The 20,781-nt window shown below is 45.6% G+C and overlaps 1 protein-coding gene across 3 annotated transcripts in view; it reads right to left on the reverse strand.

The window, feature by feature from the left end:
* LOC141108750 (alpha-galactosidase A-like) overlaps window positions 1-20,471 on the reverse strand; it is a 32,158-nt gene extending 11,687 nt beyond the window's left edge. The window contains exons 1-4 of one of the 3 annotated variants that reach the window (XM_073600657.1): window positions 11,614-11,793; window positions 10,700-10,799; window positions 8,358-8,532; window positions 5,993-6,170 (exon numbers count right to left, since the gene is read on the reverse strand). In XM_073600657.1, coding sequence (XP_073456758.1) covers window positions 5,993-6,170; window positions 8,358-8,519 — 340 coding nt within the window. In that variant the 5' untranslated portion in view covers window positions 8,520-8,532; window positions 10,700-10,799; window positions 11,614-11,793. Of the gene's footprint in view, window positions 1-5,992; window positions 6,171-8,357; window positions 8,533-10,699; window positions 10,800-11,613; window positions 11,795-20,216 lie in introns of those variants that run through there. The other 2 variants (XM_073600655.1, XM_073600656.1) reach the window with 2 other exon arrangements.
* Window positions 20,472-20,781: the final 310 nt, after the last annotated feature.

Below are 20,781 nucleotides of genomic sequence, written 5' to 3' on the forward strand. Positions count from 1 at the left end.
CCTGAAGAAGAGGATACCGGGGTTATCGCAGCTAGCTGCTGCCATAACAACGAGATTCCTCTTCAAAGTTAGCACGTATATCGGCGTGCGGCGGTCAGGAAGTGGTTAATATGTGTTCATTCGTGTCGCCAAATTATTAGAACGTCTAAGTCAGGGGTTCTCAACTCCTGTCCTCAGGACCCACCAACAGGCCAGGTTTGCAAGATAACTGAAATACATCACAGGTGATATCATTTTCTGCTCAGTGATTGCTGTATTCTAGTCTGCATATCCCCCAAGGTAATACTTAAAATCTGGCCTGTTAGCGGGTCCTGAGGACGGGAGTGGGATGGTTTTTGTTCCTGGAGGGTGGTTTTGGTGGAGTTATGGTTGCACAAGCTAAAGAGCTTTCAAGCTACATAAATGTGAATGTTTTATGTATATTTTTTCTGTGTATTTACCTTTTTTTTTCCCTTTCTCTTTTGAACATCCAAGGTTGTATTTATCGTGAATATTGTTGTTGAATAATTGAAAAGCCTCATTCATTTTCCTGATGAAGCCTTCTGGGCGAAACATGTTGAAATTATGTGGACGTGGTTATGCCTTGAACTCTTGGTGACCACAGTTTTTTTCATTGTCAATATTAGGTTGAGGATGTATACCTTTGACTGTGAATGTATAACTGTTCTCACATTTTATCGTACAATTTTTTTTTTGTAAAACTGCTTTAATAAATATTTGATATATTTTTAGTAGATAATGTCTTTTCCTATATCAAGGGTACCTTTAAAATCCCATTTTCTACATATTTTTTGGTTTCCTGAGGACGGGAGTTGAGAACCACTGGTCTAAGTGGATGCATGTTGTACGCCCCGGGCTGCTAGGCCAGAGATTGGGCCTATCCTAGGGGGGTTATCTGGCTGCTAGGCTGTCTGAGGGCCTATCCAGAAGCAAGAGAGTAGTGCAGGGTTGGGATTGCGGCTTGCAGTCCAACCAGAAGTGACGGTTCTGCCGGCCAGAAAACCTGTCATGGTCCGAGGTGGAGGGGAAGCTGTCGCCACTAAGGGACCTTCCACCTTGTTGCCAGAGACTATAGTGAGAAGCTGAAGCAAGTACCGGAGCAGTGATAACCAACCAGGGACGGTGAAGAATCAGGAAACTTCAGCCAGGGAAGCCAGGAACCCAACCAGCGGAGGTAACTCTAGCCTTGTATGTCAAGCCAGGGAGCGAGCAGGCCAGTGGGGTGACGCTTGAGAAGTATCTGGAGTGCCAGGCCAGGGACCCAGCAGAGGAACAGAGGAACGGGGGAGACGCTTGAGGAAGATACTACAGTGAAGATTGGAGGAGCTCGAGGGATTCAGTGGCAGTGAATCATCTGGTCTAGTGAGAGAGACCGGGAGCTCAGTGGGTTGAAGAACTACAAGAAGTGACGGAACTATTAAAGACTGTTGCCATAGGAGACAGCATTCCTACACACTTAGATGTGGCGTCTTGCTGGATGCTTTTCCCTGCATGGCTGTCCTCCTGTTGAGGTCTCGGAGTCTGCCAAATTAACATTGCAACTGCCTAAGGGTGTCCTGGCCCTAAACCCTCTCTCCCAAAGTTCTGTTCAAGAGAAATAAAAATCTCTTTGAATTCAAGAAGTGTCTGGCACCCATGAATCTACTTTACACCACACCCACTATGCCTTACAACCCACTCTGTACAGAAGGATGTCAGCAGCTCTTGGCTCTGGAGGTTCTCATTAGACTGAAGGAGGCCTGGGACCTTGCTACATGGAGATCATCAGAAGTTGGAGGCACGAATGAACACGTATTAAGAGCAAACTAAGCTGTGGATCTGGATATTGCTGCACAGTGCAAATACTGTGAATGTGCAATACCCCCTTCGAGGGGTGAGTATTTCTGGTGAGTGCATTACCTCTAGGGCAGGGGTGTCAAACTCAATTTCATCTTGGGCCGCATCAGCATTATGATTGTCCTCAAAAGGGCCGGTTGTATCTGTAAGATTAGATGTCCAGCGCATCCCCTCCCCTTACATTAGATGTCAAGAGCCACCCCACCATCAGAAGTTGAGTCCCCTACTCTCCCTAACATCACAGTGCACCCCCCTTTCCTTATGCTGCTGCTGGGAAGAAGCTGGATGCATTGCTTGAAAGCAGAAAGTAGGGGTCTAGAAGAGGACCAGAGGATGTCTGGAGATTTCCTGCAGCTGCAGGAGAGGTGTGAGGGCCACATGAAATGGCCCTGGAGGGCCGGATTCGGCCCGCGGGCCTTGTGTTTGACACCTGTGGTCTAGGGGCACTGTAAGGAGCACTAGCACAAAGGATATACGATTGAAGAGCACCTGTCACTTTTGGAATATTTATACACCTTTAAGGACTGCATATTTATTTCAAGCACAGAGGTCATATATGATTGAAGAGCACCTGTCACTTTGGATTTTTATTTAACGATTGATTAGAATTGATTTTTTTGATTGATATTAATTGATTCTCAGCACCAGTCACTTTTTTTTTTATGATTGCACCGTTTGATCATTATGCATATGAGTTATGTTTTGGCACTACCCACTTTATAATTAATGTACGCAAGTCTGTTTAAAGAAATAATGTACTGATTAGAGAGCGAGTTGGAAGTACCCACACCCCAGAACATAAGAGTCACACATACACCTTTTCAAACCTATTACAGGAAGAATTGTTCTCATATTTTCAGCATATACTTCATAATAAATCTCAATACTATTATTGACTTTTTTTTTTTTTACGTTTCCCAAATGACCATGTGACTGGTGAGTGTCTCTTTGCATGGCTAGTTGGCGGGACCTATGGCAGGGATGATGAAGGCTTACAGCTGAAGTTTGGGAATGGCAATTTTTTTTACATAGTTACATTGGTCCAACTTGGACCAATGGAAATATGCATATATACTATACCTTTGGCATCCCTCTAGAATAGCCATCCTCAAAACCAGGATTCTGTGGAAACCTAGGGTTCCTCTAGAGATTGGTAGGGGTACCTTGAGTTGTGGCCAATTGACCTATAGTCAAAGTCTATGGACATGATACAAGAGACGGTCAGAGACTGCAGACATGATACAAGAGACGGTCAGAGACTGCAGACATGATACAAGAGACGGTCAGAGACTGCAGACATGATACAAGAGACGGTCAGAGACTGCAGACATGATACAAGAGACGGTCAGAGACTGCAGACATGATACAAGAGACGGTCAGAGACTGCAGACATGATACAAGAGACGGTCAGAGACTGCAGACATGATACAAGAGACGGTCAGAGACTGCAGACATGATACAGGAGATGGTCAGAGACTGCAGACTTGACACAAGAGATGGTCAGAGACTGCAGACTTGACACAAGAGATGGTCAGAGACTGCAGACATGATACAGGAGATGCAGTATTAATTTTGTGATACAACAAATAAAGTGAAACATGCAAAAAATATATATTGAAAATGCAGGTGTAAACTCTGGCTAGAGAGTATCCACTCCTTCACCAAATGGATCTATAAAACCATAAACGTTCATCAAAATAATATCATGAGTGCACAGATTCAGTGTTCATCAAGAAGTGCTTATCATCATGCTCATCCAAAACCAGTGCAGAACTTATATCATGCTTCAGTGCTTTTTCCAGTGTTCCCCAAAAACCTATGCGCTCACCTCAGAGCGTGTGACACAGTAATTAAACTATGCCAAAACACGCTTGGGAGCCACTCCTGGGCTCTAACGATATGCAGGTGATGAAATCCAACTCGCTCAATCAGTAGCATCCCAGATCACGGATAAAAGAGAAAAGCTCCATAGTGTGATATTGTAAAGACTTTTTTTAAAAGTAAATATTCCCTTCATAGGTGTACTCACATAATATAGGTGCGTGAGTGCACCATCCTAATCAGGGCTCTGTATGCAAGAACCAGATCGTTGGTAAGGTGTGCGGTGTGGTGTGTCTGCCTCGCCTCACTATCCTTGCTGACAGCTCCGTCCTGGCCCCTCCCCTACGCGTCTTCGGCACGTGCCTTCTTCAGGGGGATCGTGTCTTTGGCACAGGGATCACGTGCCTTCTTCAGGGGGATCATGTCTTCGGCACAGGGATCACGTGCCTTCTTCAGGGGTATCCCCCTGAAGAAGGCACGTGATCCCTGTGCCGAAGACGCGTAGGGGAGAGGCCAGGATGGAGCTGTCAGCAAGGATAGTGAGGCGAGGCAGACACACCACACCGCACGCCGTACCAACGATCTGGTTCTTGCATACAGAGCCCTGATTAGGATGGTGCACTCACGCACCTATATTATGTGAGTACCCCTATGAAGGGAATATTTACTTTTAATAAAAGTCTTTACAATATCACACTATGGAGCTTTTCTCTTTTATCCATGATCTGGGATGCTACTGATTGAGCGAGTTGGATTTCATCACCTGCATATCGTTAGAGCCCAGGAGTGGCACCCAAGCGTGTTTTGGCATGTAGTTTAATTACTGTGTCACACGCTCTGAGGTGAGCGCATAGGCTTTTGGGGAACACTGGAAAAGCACTGAAGCATGATATAAGTTCTGCACTGGTTTTGGATGAGCATGATGATAAGCACTTCTTGATGAACACTGAATCTGTGCACTGTTGATATTATTTTGATGAACGTTTATGGTTTTATAGATCCATTTGGTGAAGGAGTGGATATACTCTCTAGCCAGAGTTTACACCTGCATTTTCAATATATATTTTTTGCATGTTGCACTTTATTTGTTGTATCACAAAAATTAATACTGCACGGATTATAATAGATTTCTGAAAAAAAATTTTCTTGATAGCTATGCACTTTATATAATCATTTATCTTTGTAATATTTTTTTGATAGCTATGCACTTTATATAAATGTACATTTTTTATACTATTTATTTTCCTAGCGCAAATGCAATTTTATTTTAATTTTTGAGTGTTATCTGCACGAGTATAAAGCGTGTTTAGCGTTTGCAGCTTGGTTACGCTACTTGCTCACTTTATTATTACCATTGTTGGCTCGCAAGATCCATTTCATTATTCTATGATACAAGAGAGACGGTCAGAGACTGCAGACATGATACAAGAGAGACGGTCAGAGACTGCAGACATGATACAAGAGAGACGGTCAGAGACTGCAGACATGATACAAGAGAGACGGTCAGAGACTGCAGACATGATACAAGAGAGACGGTCAGAGACTGCAGACATGATACAAGAGAGACGGTCAGAGACTGCAGACATGATACAAGAGAGACGGTCAGAGACTGCAGACATGATACAAGAGAGACGGTCAGAGACTGCAGACATGATACAGGAGAGACGGTCAGAGACTGCAGACATGATACAGGAGGTGGTCAGAGACTGCAGACATGATACAGGAGGTGGTCAGAGACTGCAGACATGATACAGGAGGTGGTCAGAGACTGCAAACATGATACAAGAGATGGTCAGAGACTGCAGACATGATACAGGAGATGGTCAGAGACTGCAGACATGATACAGGAGATGGTCAGAGACTGAACATGCTGTAGGAATTGTTGGACACTAGGGCATGCTTCAGGTGGTGGGCATAGACTGGAGAAAAAAACGACATGAGACTGCTAGAAATTATTGCTAAAAACAGGGAAAGACAAAAACAAAGAATAATGTCCACAGTGGCTTGAGAGCCTCACAAAAGGGCTCCAGGTTGGGCACCAGGGTCCTAGAGAGATCCCACAGGTATGGTCTATATAGAGTTACACTGGTCCAAGCTGGAACAATGCAACTATGTAATAATAGCCATACCTGGAATTTTTCTTTAAAAAGGAAGGGACACAAGTGGGGATGTCTTCACAGCTCTAAAGATTTAGCGCGGCCAGCCCTCCACACAAAGACGCTTTTGCAGTCACATGACTATTTGGATAAAGATCTAATAATATTGACCTGGCGATCTAAGGTAGGTAGTGGTCTTGTTCTTTCTTCTCCATTAACACAGCACAGGTTTGTCTCACCTTCTTCTAGATCTTCCAGAGTTCCATAATTACATCCATCAAATTTGAGTAGGTCCACCCCCCAGTCCGCAAACGTTTGTGCGTCCAACTCGTAAAAATCGCGACTTCCTGGATATCCGGCGCAGGTTTTGTTGCCCACGTCTTGATATATTCCAAAAAGCAGGCCGCGATCATGTACCTAAGAAAACCAGATCAGTTTCTAGAATGAATACAGAGCTGAATTGATCTGGGTCTTTTATATCAGCCTGGCGTTCAGCAGTATTAAATCCCCCCCCCCCCCCCCCCCCAAAAAAAAAAACAAAAAAAAAAAAACAAAAAAACTAAGATTATATCGACGCTTACCAGTCATTAGATGTGTTGGCTGCATTAGTTTTCTATTTTTAGGCTTTTTTCACCTGGTGATTCTAATAAATTTTCAACTCCCTTTAACAGACCAAGCTGTCCATCAAAAAATGGCAGTTGGAATTTCAAAAACTACAAAGTGGCACAATTAATAATCACATAATGTGAAGTGGAAGGAAAATGATAAATGATTTTCCACATTTTTTACAAATATGTGAAGTGTGTGTGTGTGTGTGTGTGTGTGTGTGTGTGTGTGTGTGTGTGTGTGTGTGTGTGTGTGTGTGTGTGTGTGTGTGTGTGTGTGTGTGTGTGTGGGGCATTTGTATTCAGCCCCCTTTACTCTGATACCCCTATAACTAAAATCTAGCGGAACCAATTGCATTCAGAAGTCACCTAATTAGTAAATAGAGTCCACCTGTGTGTAATTTAATCTCAGCATAAAGACAGCTGTTCTGTGAAGCCCTCAGAGGTTTGTTGAAAGAAACAGACATAATGGCAGGATCACCAGGTGAAAAAAAAAAAAAAAGAAAATGAATGCAGCCACCACATCTAAAGATTTGTAGGCTGAAATATACTACATTTCTGGGGGTTCAAACTGCCATTTTTGATGGACAGCTTGGCCTGTTAAAGGAAGCTGAAAAATAATCTTACTGGCAGGAACACCAGATGGAAACAATGAAAAAAAAAAAAAAAAAAAAAAAAAACAAAAACAAATGCAGCTACTAAATCTAAGAATTAGTAAGCTGCAATAGATTTAATTTTTGGGAATCCAACTGCCATTTTTTTTTACTTTCCAACTGCCATTTTTGATGGACAGCTTGGTCTGTTAATGGAAGTTGAAAAATACCAGTCTTACTGGTAGGATCCCCAGATAAAAAAAAAGCCTAAACAATAAAACTAATGCAGCTCATAAATCTAAGAATAAGTAAGCTGTAATAGATTTCTTTTTTTTGGGTTCCAACTGCCATTTTTTTGATGGACAGCTTGGTCTGGTAAAGGAAGTTGAAAAATACCAGACTTACTGGTAGGATCCCCAGATAAAAATAAAAGAAAAAAAGCCTAAACAATAAAACAAATGCAGCTCATAAATCTAAGAATTAGCAAGACGTAATAGATTTTTTTTTGGGGTTCCAACTGCCATTTTTGATGGACAGCTTGGTCTGGTAAAGGAAATTGAAAGATAAAGAGACTTAAATGGCAGGGCCACCAGGTGAAAATAAGGAGAAAATGAATACAGCCACAACATCTAAAGATTGGCAAGCCGCATTAGATTACATTTTTTGGACTTCCAACCGCTATTTTTTGATGGTCAGCTTGGTTAGTTAAAAGGAAGTTCAAACATATCAGGATTAACAGGTGTAAATAAAAAGGGAAAGAAAAAAAAATGCACCTGTTTCATCAGATTTGGCGACCTGTCAGAATGTGACGTTACGTCGCCATCTTGCTACACCCCGCACTCGCCCACAGTAAGGATAGAGTGGGAAGGGGGCAAGCGGACATTTTGTTACACCCACCGTAGTTTTGCATTTTACACTTATTTTTAACTGTAAACTGAGGTTATATAGCGAAATACAGCACTTAGAACTCCGTTTGACTGTTTAGATGTCGAATTTTTAAAGCTGGTTTCACAGGTTTGCTAATCTGACAGACGTTCGCTACTTTTAAAATTCAACATCTAAACAGTCAGACGGAGTTCTAAGTCCTGTATTTCACTATATAACCTCAGTTTACAGTTAAAAATAAGTGTAAAATGCAAAACTCCGGTGGGTGTAACAAGATGTCCGCTTTCCCCCCTACTCAGCGTCTCCTTACTGTGGAGGAGTGCGGGGTGTAGCAAGATGGCGGTGAAGAAACCTCACTTCCGTTTCACATTCTGACAGGTCGCCAAATCTGACGAAACACAGCCACCACATTTAAGGATTGGAAAGCTACAATATATTGTTTTTTTGTTTGTTTTTGGGTTAATTACAGCTTTAAGGAACAAAATTTACTAAAAAACGAATGTCATCTTTGAGTGACTCACATAATCCACCAGTTTCTTCATGCCTCCCGGGAAGCGGTCAGGGTCAGCCTGTAGCCTGTTGTTCTTGTCTCTACGAGGAGCCAGCCAGCAATCGTCGATGCACAGATATTTATATCCAGCTTTCAGCCATCCATTGGACACCATGATATCCGCCATCTGCATGAAGAGCTGGTCACTGGTGAAAGAAAACCCCAATATTAAAACAGCTGAAATGAGCTGCAGCAAGTCACGTAGAACCCACCGGAAATTAGTACTGGATCTGTGTAAGCCAAGTTTCAATTTCACTGCTGCACAACCCTGAAACCGCCCCATGGAGGTATTGATAAAAAGCAAAAAAAAAAAAAAAAAAAAATTAAATTCCAGGCATGGAAAGTTCCAGCTTGGACCAAAGTAAGCATGTACTATATGGACAATACCTGTGGGATTCTTGTGGAAGATGGAAATCACTGTAGCAGGCAAAGCTACTACACTGCTGCTACCATGTTCTCCACTAGCTTTTGGGTCCCGAACACAGGAGGTTGCTTGCAGACACAATTCAGGGATTATTTTCCGCAATAAAAATGTACTGATTGACACCCCTTTTAGGGGGGGATGTAAGCTCACCGAAGGCGCAGAATAAATGTGACAACTTGATCTGTGACACAAAAAGTTGTGACCCTCAGGGTTGCCCCACCAAGGTGTCAAAGAAACAGGGTAGCTACACTGTGGGAACAGGGTACAATATAGTGGGAGGCCAGAGTCCTGAGCAGAGGTCGAGGCAGATGGCAAGTAAGAGAGCAGTTGGTGTGAAGGCAAGCAGCAGGCTAGACTAGTTGGTGTCCAGGCAGAGGTCAAGGAAGGCAGCAGGCAAAAGATTAGTCAGTGTCCAAGAAGAAGTCAAGGCAGGCAACAAGCAAGAGTGTAGTCAGTGTCCAGGCAGCAGACAAAAGATTAGTCAGTGTCCAAGCAGAAGTCAAAGCAGGCAGCAAGCAAAGAAGTGTAATCAGTGTCCAGGCTGAAGTCAAGGCAGGCAGCAGGCATAAGAGTAATCACTGTCCAGGCAGCAGGCAAAAGAGTAGTCAGTGTCCAAGCAGAAGTCAAGGCAGGCAGCAGGCAAGAGATTAGTCAGTGTCCAGGCAGAAGTCCAGGCAGACAGCAAGCAAAAGAGTAGTCAGTGTCCAGGCAGCAGACAAAAGGGTAGTCAGTGTCCAGGCAGAAGTCGAAGCAGGCAACAGGTAAAGAGTTGGCAGTGTCCAGGCAGAAGTCAAGGCAGACATAAAAGTAGTCAGTGTCCATGTCGAAGTCAAGGAAGGCATAAGAGTAGTCAGTGTCCAGGCAGAAGTCAAGGCAGGCAGTAGGCAAGAAAGTAATAGAAAAAAGGGTAGCGTCAGCAACAAGGCAGGAGACACGATCAGGGTCAGTCGATCCAGGCCAGCAGTGGGCAAGCATCAACAAAAGTAGTCACACACTTGGTAGCCTGCAAGAAGATATAGCACTGGTCATTGTAAGTAAAGGTGTATAAATGTCCCCTCCAGGGCCTCTGTGCATGCCCAGTGTCAGGGACTCAATGGGCACGCGCCAACATGTGCATGCCACCACGTATACATGCAGATAGGACAGACCAGGCCCTGGGATGAATAGACGTGGACCCTTGAGCTACTGTAACCAAAGTGGACTGGAAATTCCATTTAGAGTCATACGGAAACTCTAAAGTACTAGTTCATGTTCCTTCTACTGAGATATAAGCAGACCTTCTCTCTATATATTAACTACTTCCTTAAGAAAGTGTAGCAGGACAGTTAAAAATTACCTTTAGCTGGCAGATCTACTGCCTCCATGAGTGTTTAAAGTTAATTTTTATCTCTTAAAGAAAACATGTCCTTTGTCATTTTAGGGCAAAGTAACAGATTCCCTCCATTGCAGGATAGGCAAGGAAGACAAAAAAGGACCAGCCCTGCGCATCTGCTGGAGCCCCTGCAAAAATCACTATGTAGGTTCTGACCCAACACTGGACAACCTTTGAAAAGTGTGGTTAGGAAGCACGGGATCCAAAGGTCTTCTGGTTTCTCAAAATGTGAAGTTAGGTCAACGTTGTAGAGGACAAAAACTTACAACATGGTGGGATGTCGAGAAAGCAAGGGGAATCCAAGAGCATTTATGTCAACATAGAAGTCCAAAAAAAATAACCCAATGTGTTTCAGTGACTAGAACATCTCCCTTCACCAGGTCTAAAATTTAATTTGAACAATACATAGATAAATAACAGGAGAAAAAAAAAATAGAGGATTAGAGGAACAATAAAAGGTAAATGTGAATTGAGAATTTTCTCAGTTCTGGCTACCAGAGCAAAGGAACATACTCACACAATGTAGGTTGTCTTAGCTGTTTACAATCTCTCCATCTAGGTTTTAGTAGCTATTGGTGGTATTGGTGTCCATGCGTCTCACAATGGATCAGGAGGGCCTAGACCAGATCAAAAAAGGCAAAATCTGACTTTTTTCAATAGAGAAACTGACATTGCCAATTATAGATGGACAACGTGTAAGGGGGCTTTGCAATGGGCTAGAATTGGCACCAAGCCCCGCTCTTGCTAGAACACTGTCCCTCCTACTGAGGCCGAACCCTCCACCGTATTGTGCCCCGCGCGTTTTGCGTGTAATACACTTCAATGGACCTGCACAATTTGGGTCTGTTATGACATTTTGAGGGGAACCTCACTCCAAAATAAATTAAAAAAGCATGGAGGCCACCCCGCCAAAAAAATCCATACCAGACCCTCATCCGAGCATGCAGCCTGGCAGGCCAGGAAAGGGGGGCAGTGGGGCTTGTTAGAATCTGGAATCCCCTTTAACAAGGGGGCCCCCCCCAGATCCCACCCTCCCCCCTATGTGAATGTAAAGTACCCCTACTCATTCACCAAAAGAGTGAGTAAAGATACAAGACAATTTGACAATTCCTTTATTAAAAAATAAAAAAAACAATGTCCCCCGATGTAGATGCATCGTCAATCACGATGCCAGATGGACCCGGAAAAACAAAAAAACAAAGGCACCGCTCGCGTCGTCTGACAGTTCTTAAATATCTAAGGGGCGGGGCCATCTGGTTATGTCACCTGGTGGCACCACCCTCTGTGACGTCATTGACCGCTGCATGCTGGGTCTGTGACATCATAGATGGGGGTCATCCAATCAGCAACATGGGTTTAAAACCGCAAAACCCACTGGGGAAAAAAAAAAAAAAAAAAAAAAAAAAACGCATCACGTGAACCAAGACTTACTTTGTCATTTGTTGTCCGGTAATCTCTCCATTTACTACCAGCACCTAAGCCCTGATGAAGGGGGAGGTGTTGACCCCTGAAACACTTTAGACTTTTTTTGTGATCTTCCAGTGTGTACAATGCAGACTTCTTAGGTGCTCTCATCCTTCCTACATTGTTTTGAAGAAGAAAACAGAAGGCTGCCCTATGTCACAATCTCCCAGTCAGGTGATTCTAAAGCACACAACCTGCAGCCTGAGGACATCTGAGTCATCTCCTTGACCTGGGATGACACGAAAGGGTTAACCCTTTCACGGCAGACCATTTTGTTTCACTTTTTGGAAATTAAAATGTCCGTTTTTGGCTTTCAAAATGACTCAACATTACCAAGACAATACACATTTTTCTAAAAGGAGAGGCCCAGTGGAATAATAAAAAAAAAAAAAAAAAAAAAAAAAAAGAGGATGGTAGCTGAAGGTTCCCAGTCCTTCCCCTGATTTATGGCGTAGTATAGGAGCACTTATTTGGCAAACATGAACTTTGGCACTGTTTATTTCCTCAAACGGTAGTGAGCTTTATCAGTGGTCTGCAAGAGGGGGAAACAGATTACCAGTTCTTTTATGAAACCATACCATCTTTCATCATTGTCATGTGCTCATATGCTGGACATCCTTGAGAGCAGTGGTCTCCAAACTGCGGCCCGGGGGGGGGGGGGGGGGGGGGGGGGTAGGTTAGATGTTGCCCTTTGCTTGCATTTATCCGGGCCCTTGAGGGCACCATCCCCCCCCCCCCCCCCCCCCCCTTTTCTTCTTGTTCAAGTATTTTATTGAAAGAACACAAGCTTCAATACAAAAAGGCACAAATAAGAGCGCAAGGTACTGTTGTGCTCATAAGTTTACATACCCTGGCAGAAGTTATGACTTCTTGGCCATTTTTCAGAGAATATGAATGAGAACACAACTTTTCTTTCACTCATGGTTAGTGTTTGGCTGAAGCCATTTATCATCAACTGTGTTTACTCTTTTTAAATCATGATGACCCTGATCAAAAGTAGCCAAATGACCCTGATCAAAAGTTTACATACCCCGGTGATTTCGGCCTGATAACATGCACACAAGTTGACACAAAAGGGGTTTGAATGGCTATTAAAGGTAACCATCCTCACCTGTGATCTGTTTCCTTGTAATGTATGAATGTATGTGTATGTATATGTATATGTATATGTATATGTATATGTATATTCAACGAGTTTCTGGACTCCTGACAGAGCCTTGCATCCTTCATCCAGTGCTGCACTGATGTTTCTGGATCCTGAGTCATGGGGAAAGCAAAATAATTGTCAAAGGATCTGCGGGAAAAGATAGCTGAACTGTATAAAACAGGGGAAAAAAAAAAAATATATAAAAAGATATCCAAGGAATTGAGAATGCCAATCAGCAGTGTTCAAACTCTAATCAAGAAGTGGAAAATGAGGGGTTCTGTTGAAACCAAACCACGGTCAGGTAGACCAACTAAAATTTTGGCCACAATTGGCAGGAAAATTGTTCGGGACGCAAAGAAAACCCCACAAATAACTTCAGGTGAAATACAGGACTCTCTGAAAACATGTGGTGTGGCCGTTTCAAGATGCACAATAAGAAGGCACTTGAAGAAAGATGGGCTGCATGGTCAAGTCACCAGAAGAAAGCCATCACTACTCAAATGTCACAAAGTATTCAGCTTACAATACGCCAAACAGCACAGAGACGAGCCTCAAACCTTCTGGCACAAAGTCATTTGGAGAGATGAGACCAAAATTGAGCTTTTTGGCCACAACCATAAACGCTACATTTGGAGAGGAGTCAACAAGGCCTATGATGAAAGGTACACCATCCCTACTGTGAAAACACGGAGGTGGATCGCTGATGTTTTGGGGGATCTGCGAGAGCTACAAAAGGCACAGGAAATCTGGTCAAAATCGATGACAAGATGAATGCAGTATGTTATCAAAAAATACTGGAGGAACATTTGCATTCATCAGCCAGGAAGCTGCGCATGGGACGTACTTGAACATTCCAACATGACAATGATCCAAAACACAGGGCCAAGTCCACCTGTCATTGGCTACAGCAGAATAAAGTGAAGGTTCTGGAGTGGCCATCTCAGTCTCCTGACCTCAATATCATTGAGCCACTCTGGGGAGATCTCAAAACGTGCCGTTCATGCAAGACAGCCCAAGAATTTACAGGAACTGGAGGATTTTTTGCCAAGAGGAATGGGCAGCTTTACCATCTGAGAAGATAAAGAGCCTCATCCACAAATACCACAAAAGACTTCAAGCTGTCACTGATGTTAAAGAGGGCAATACACGGTATTAAGAACTGGGGCGTGTAAACTTTTGATCCGGGTCATTTGGGTAGTTTGTTGCCATTATGAATTAAAAAGAGTAAAAACAGTTGATTGATAATAAATGGCTTCAGCCAAACACTAACCATGAGTGAAAGAAATGTTGTTGTTGTGTTATCATTCATCTTCTCTGAAAAATGGCCAAGAAATCATAAATTCTGCCAGGGTATGTAAACTTATAAGCACAACTGTACATACCGTATGAATAAGAAGTACAATGTGACAGAGCTAAAGCATGGAAAGACCATGCCGGGTTAAAAGAGGGTACATAGCAAGCATCAAGGGGAGGATAATCCTCCATAACTCTACCTAGTAGGAGGCTGGAATTCTAGGTGTAGGCAACATGTGAACAGTCAGCAGGGAAAAAAAAGAAAAGATTTGACAGAAGCGGCTGTTTGGCACCCCAACGGGGGACAATACCAAAGAGCCCAAGAGTGCTGGGAGACTGTAGGGAAGGGCAACAGGGTATACTAAGGGGAATGCCCAACTAGGAGCTCAAGTCAGGGAAGGGAGGCTGCGGTGGTAGAGTAGGGGTGATCGAGACTAGAAAGAAGTGTGGAGGACAAGGGGCAAACGCGGAGGGGGAGCTGAAAGGAAAAAGGAGGGGAGGGGTAGATCTTGGGGGGGGGGGGTTCGGATGGAGGGCGAGCGGGAGGGAAGAGGGAAGGTGAGGGCAGGTAAAAGGTACCCCCTTAGGGGAGGGTAGAAGAGTGGTGTCAGACTCAAAAGCGGCATAAAGCGAATTAGCTGGAGAGATCATGGGCGTAGTAGGGTTTTGAGGCTCCATTTCATCCACTGATACCAATAATGGGGCACAAACACCCCCAATGACACCAACGAACTGGCACAATTCCTTCCAATGGCACCAATAATGTGGCACAATCTCTCACAATGACACCAGCGATGGGGCCCAATGACATCAATGATGGGACACAATTACTCCTAATGACACCAACGGAGGGGCACAATTCCTCCCACCAACACCAAGGATGAGGCACAATTCCTCCCACTGACAGCAATGATGGGGCACACTTCCTCCCATTGGCGCTAATAATGGGGCACAATTCCTCTTAATGGCACCAATGATGGGGCACAATTTTTCCCAATGACACCAGCAATGGGGCCCAATGTCAGCAATAATGGGGCACAATTCCTCCCAATGGCACCAATGACGGGGCATAACTTCTCCCAAGGACACCAGCAATGGGGCCCAATGACATCAATAATGGGACACAATTACTCCAAATGGCACCAATGATGGGGCACAATTCCTCCCAATGGCACCAATGATGGGGCCCAATTCCTCTTAATGAGACCAGCAATGGGGCCCAATCACACCAATGATGAGGCACTATACCTCCCAATGACACCAAGAATGGGACACTATTCCTCCCACTTACACCAATAATGGGGCACTGGTGACGTCCCTAGGGGGTGGCTTTTGGGGCTATAGCCCCGAATCTGGGGCCCCGAGTCTCTGTAGGGGTCCTCAAGGGGAGGCTTTCTGGGGACCCTGATGTTAGTGGGGGCTCTCTGGGGATATTTACACACATACCCACACACGTATATTACTGTATATACATGTGTATGCTCACCCAAGCGTATGACTCTTTACTACGCTGCTATGGGCTCTAGCCCCAGATCTTTTGTAGACCCAGCAATGCCCCTGTGGGGCACTATTCCTCCCAATGGCACCAATAATGGGGCGCAGTTCCTCCCACTGACACCAATGATGGGGCACAATTCCTCCCAATGGCACCAATGATGGGGCACAATTCCTCCCACTAATGATGGGGCACAATTCCTCCCAATGGCACCAATGATGGGGCATTGTTTTTTCCCCACTGACGTCGGGACCTTTTTCCACTTTCAATGGCCACAGTCCAGCCCGCTAAAAGTCTGAAGGACAGTAAACTGGCCCCTTTGTTTAGAAAGTTTGGAGACCCCATGCGCTAGAATTTCTGAGCATTTAACCGTTGCAGTGCAGGAAGGTGTGGGGGGGTCATTTAGGGGTAGGTTTTTTTGTAATTCCTGAAGTTGATGCTTTAACAACCGCTAACTGATTTGTCCAAGTTTACTTCATTCGGGAAATTTAACCAAAAAAAAAAAAAAAAAAAGTTTTGCTCCCTAGCAGAGAAGTGGAATCCTCTTGACTGCAATTAGAATGAAGTAGAACTTGAAGATCAGCTTTAGACAGTAAAGAACTAGGCCATTATACTAACCAAATAAGTTGGGTAATTTCCCCATCAGCACTTTCTGTGTCATCCACTTCAGTAGAGGAACGCATATTACAGAGGTCACATGACTGGAACGCCTGCCTCAGCGTCCCGTCATTAAGAACCTTCTATGGGGTTAATGGGGAAATCAAGCAATTTTCCCTTCCTTCCACCTGTGAAAGAAAATGGCATAATCTATGGGATTCTTAACCAGGTCAGTCCCAGAAGATTTACCCCCCCTCCCCTCCAACTTAATGACCAGGCAATTTTTGTCGATTCTGCACTGCGTCACTTTAACAATTGCGCGGTCGTGAGATGTTGCACACAAATAAAATTGACGTTCTTTTTCCCCACAAATAGAGCGTGGTATTTGATTACCTCTGCATTTTTTTTTCTCACTATAAACAAAAAAAAACAAATAAATAAATTTTTACTTTCTGCTATAAAACACATAAAAAAAAAAAAAAATCAGTCACTAGCTGGAACTTTTAAATACACTTTCTTGGGGACCAGTGACACCAATACAGTGATCATTGCTAAAAATGTGCACTGTCACTGTGCTAAGGACACTGTACTAAAAGGGAAGGGGTTAACATCAAAGTGTTAAGTGCGTCCCTAGGGAGCGCTTTCTTAGACCCCATACACACACACTATTAAATTTTCTGCAGATTTTTGTCTTCAGATTTACCAAAACCATGTAGTACAAGGGCCCTGCCTGATTGCATACAAATTGAAACTCTTAAGGTTTGACCTCATATTATATGGTTTTGGTAAATCTGAAGACAAAAATCTGCAGAAAATGTAAGTGTGTATGGGGTGTGTGTGTACTGTGTGAAGGCAGAGATCCTGTGTTCCTGCTTAGCAGAAACACAGGATCTCTGTCTTCTCCTGTCACAGAACGGTGATCTGCCTTGTTTACATAGGCAGTGTTCTGCCTCTCTCGGGAACGAATGGCGGGTCCCAACGGACATCAGGTCCGCCATGATCTGCTGATTGGACACAGCGGGAGCCAATCACAGCAGGAGATGGTCGCCGGCGGTGCGCGCGCAGGAGAGCCGCCACCCCGCAGTACATGTACGTGATTTCCCAGCTGCCGCCCCACAGTACATGTACGTGATTTCATGCAGGAGAGCCGCCGCCCCACAGTACATGTACGTGATTTCCCAGCTGCCGCCCCGCAGTACATGTACGCGATTTCACGCAGGAGAGCCGCCGCCCCGCAGTACATGCATAGTTGCCAACAGTCCCGATTTTCCCGGGACAATCCCAATTTTGGGACCCTCGTCCCGAATTGGGATTTTCCATAAGGAAAAGTCGGGAATGTTTTTTTTATTTTTGGAGCAGCTGGCTCCAGCAAAATGGCGGCAGGCGCCGCAGCTCGATCTTCCCCCTAGCGTTGAGTAAGTGGAGAGAGGAAGGGGGCTCGATCCGTGCAGCCAATGAATCGGCTTCTTTAGCTGCACGGCCCCTCCCCTCTCCACTGAAGCAGAAGACACGGCGCCGCCGTCGCCGTGTCTTGCCGAAAAGTTCCCCAGCCCCGTACTGCGCAAGTGCTGCGCCTGCACAGTACAGGGGGTCCTTACTTGCCAAGGGGAACTTTCTCGTCAGAACACCGGCCGCTCCTGCACTCTGCCGGGGGCACCTGACGCAAGGACAGACTCTGCCGGGGGCACCTGACGCAAGGACAGACTCTGCCGGGGGCACCTGACGCAAGGACAGACTCTGCCGGGGGCACCTGACGCAAGGACAGACTCTGCCGGGGGCACCTGACGCAAGGACAGACTCTGCCGGGGGCACCTGACGCAAGGACAGACTCTGCCGGGGGCAGGCGACGTGGCAAGTGACACGCTCAGGGGTCCCACTGATTCTGCATTATGGTGAGTTGAATGATTTAACTTTATATTACAATGTAATAATAGAAATAACGCACTTCAATCATCCTGACACCATAACAATCATGGTGCCGGGATGATTGAAGCGTCAACACCAGGTGTTTGGAGTATCTTTATCTGCTGATTGTTAAACTTTCTAGAATACACATATTTCTATTGTGTAGGATCTGGGGCTGCTGTCCCGTCATTCCCCTCTCCATCCCTCATTCATCTCAGACTCTAACCACACCCTCTTGAGCCACGCCCATTTAAGCCACACCCACTTTCCACGTAAGCCACGCCCATTTTTTGCCACACGTGTAAATTTTTGCTAAGCCACGCCTACAAACAAATGCCCCGCCCCCTAATTATTGTACGGCTCGGCCTACAGCCAAAAAAAGTGTCCCACATATTTTTTTTGCAATGTTGGCAACTATGTACATGTACGTGATTTCGAGCAGGAGAGCTACCGTACATGTACGTGATTTCGCGCAAAAGAGCCGCCGCCCCGCAGTTCATGTACGTGATTTTGCGATTTGACGCAGGAGAGCCACTGCCCTGCAGTACATGTACGTTATTTCACCGAGGAGAGCCACTGCCCCACAGTACATGTACGTGATTTCACAGCCGCCGCCCCGCAGTTCGTGTATGTGATTTCGCAATTTCGCGCAGGAGAGCCACTGCCTTGCAATACATGTACGAGATTTTGCACAAGAGAGATGCCGCCCCGCAGTACATGTACGTATTTTGCGCAGGAGAGCCACCGCCCCGCAGTACATGTACGTGATTTCAAGCAGGAGAGCCACTGCCCCGCAGTACATGCATGTAATTTCACACAAGAGAGCCACCGCCCCGCATTACATGTATGTGATTTTGAGGAGAGCCGCCGCCCTGCAGTACATGTACGTGATTTTGCACAGGAGAGCCAACTCTCCGCAGTACATGTACGTGATTTCACGCAAGAGAGCCGCCGCCTCGCAATACATGTACGTGATTTTGCGCAAGAGAGACGCCGCCCCGCAGTACATGTACGTGATTTTGCGCAAGAGAGATGCCACCCCACAGTACATGTATGTGATTTCGCACAAGAGAGACGCCGCCCCGCAGTACATGTACGTGATTTCGAGCAGGAGAGCCACTGCCCCGCAGTACATGTACGTGATTTTGCGATTTCACGCAGGAGAGCCACTGCCCTGCAGTACATGTACGTGATTTCGCGCAGGAGAACCACTGCCCCACAGTACATGCATGTCATTTCACACAACAGAGCCACCGCCCCGCATTACATGTATGTGATTTCGAGGAGAGCCACTGCCCCGCAGTACATGTACGTGATTTTGCACAGGAGAGCCAATGCTCCGCAGTACATGTACGTGATTTCACGCAAGAGAGCCGCCGCCTCGCAATACATGTACGCGATTTTGCGCAAGAGAGACACGCCCCGCAGTACATGTACGTGATTTCGAGCAGCAGAGCCACTGCCCCGCAGTACATGTACATGCTTTCGCGCAAGAGAGCCGCCGCCCCGCAGTTCATGTACATAATTTTGCGATTTCGTGCAGGAGAGCCACCACCCCGCAGTGCATGTACGTGATTTCGTGCAGGAGAGCCGGCGCCCCGCAGTACATGTACGTGGGGACATTCAGCAAGTGGTTAAGGATACGTTGACATGCATGCGGCTGGGGGGGGTGGGGGGGGCTGCTAGGTGTGTGTGTAGATTGCACACTTTCACGTAGCTGCGCGCAAAACGCAGTGGTGCACAGAAACCGCACGGGTGGGGGGGTGCCATTCATTTGAAACGGCACCCCCTACGCACTGCAAAATGCGGCCAGTTTTTCCCGCACTTGGAAATCGCATGGATTTCTGAGCAGCTACGTTTTAAAAAGGGTGCAGGGACTTTTCCCTGCAGAAATGCGCAGGCACCGCAGCCCATTCGAATAAGCGCACGCATACATGTAGACCCGGGGCTAATACAGCTTTGGGGAAACAAACCTAAAAATTGATTGTAAATGAATGTAGCAAACTTAGCCACGTATGTACACGAGCCCTAAGGGGCACGCACCTGCAGTGAATGTTTGGTGAATGTATACATACGCCTTTCTGGCACCTCCTCTAAGCATTCGTACGGTCACCTGACCCTGCTGATACTTACTTGATACAAGAAGTCGGGTAGTTTTTGCAGTCGGTCTGACACAGGAACCTCTGCCAGTGCAGCCAGCCCATCGGAGGGGTGAGGGCCAGGCCATTTTTCAGTCCGTCTACATCCGATTGATACAATACGAAGCCCAGAATTACCGAGGACAGCAAACGTTTCCACACAGCCGGCTCCATGATCCTTCCTGGTATCACAGCCACTCATAACCTATAGGTGGCTATATATATTTGAACGCGAAAAAAGTGACATCCACGGCGTCCCTTTAGATGTGCCGGCGACTTCCTGTCCTCGATTGCCGCTGATGGGGGGTGAAGACGCCTGATGTAGGTTACTAAAGAGTACAAAAGTGTCTAATCCTGACCATTAACCTAAAGGGGGGCGTGTGTCACGCATTTCTTTTTGGGCGTCATGCGTCCGCGATTTAGTTTGCGCAATTTTGCTGTGATTTGTCAATCGCGGCAAAATCCCAGTGCGATTGGGGTGCCCTTAGAAGTAATGGCATCGTAAAAGCGCCCCGTGTTTTGCAGCCCTTTGAAATCTCGGGGACGGAATCGCGGCGATT

Source organism: Aquarana catesbeiana, linkage group LG09, assembly GCF_042186555.1.
Source record: "Aquarana catesbeiana isolate 2022-GZ linkage group LG09, ASM4218655v1, whole genome shotgun sequence".
NCBI lineage: Eukaryota > Metazoa > Chordata > Amphibia > Anura > Ranidae > Aquarana > Aquarana catesbeiana.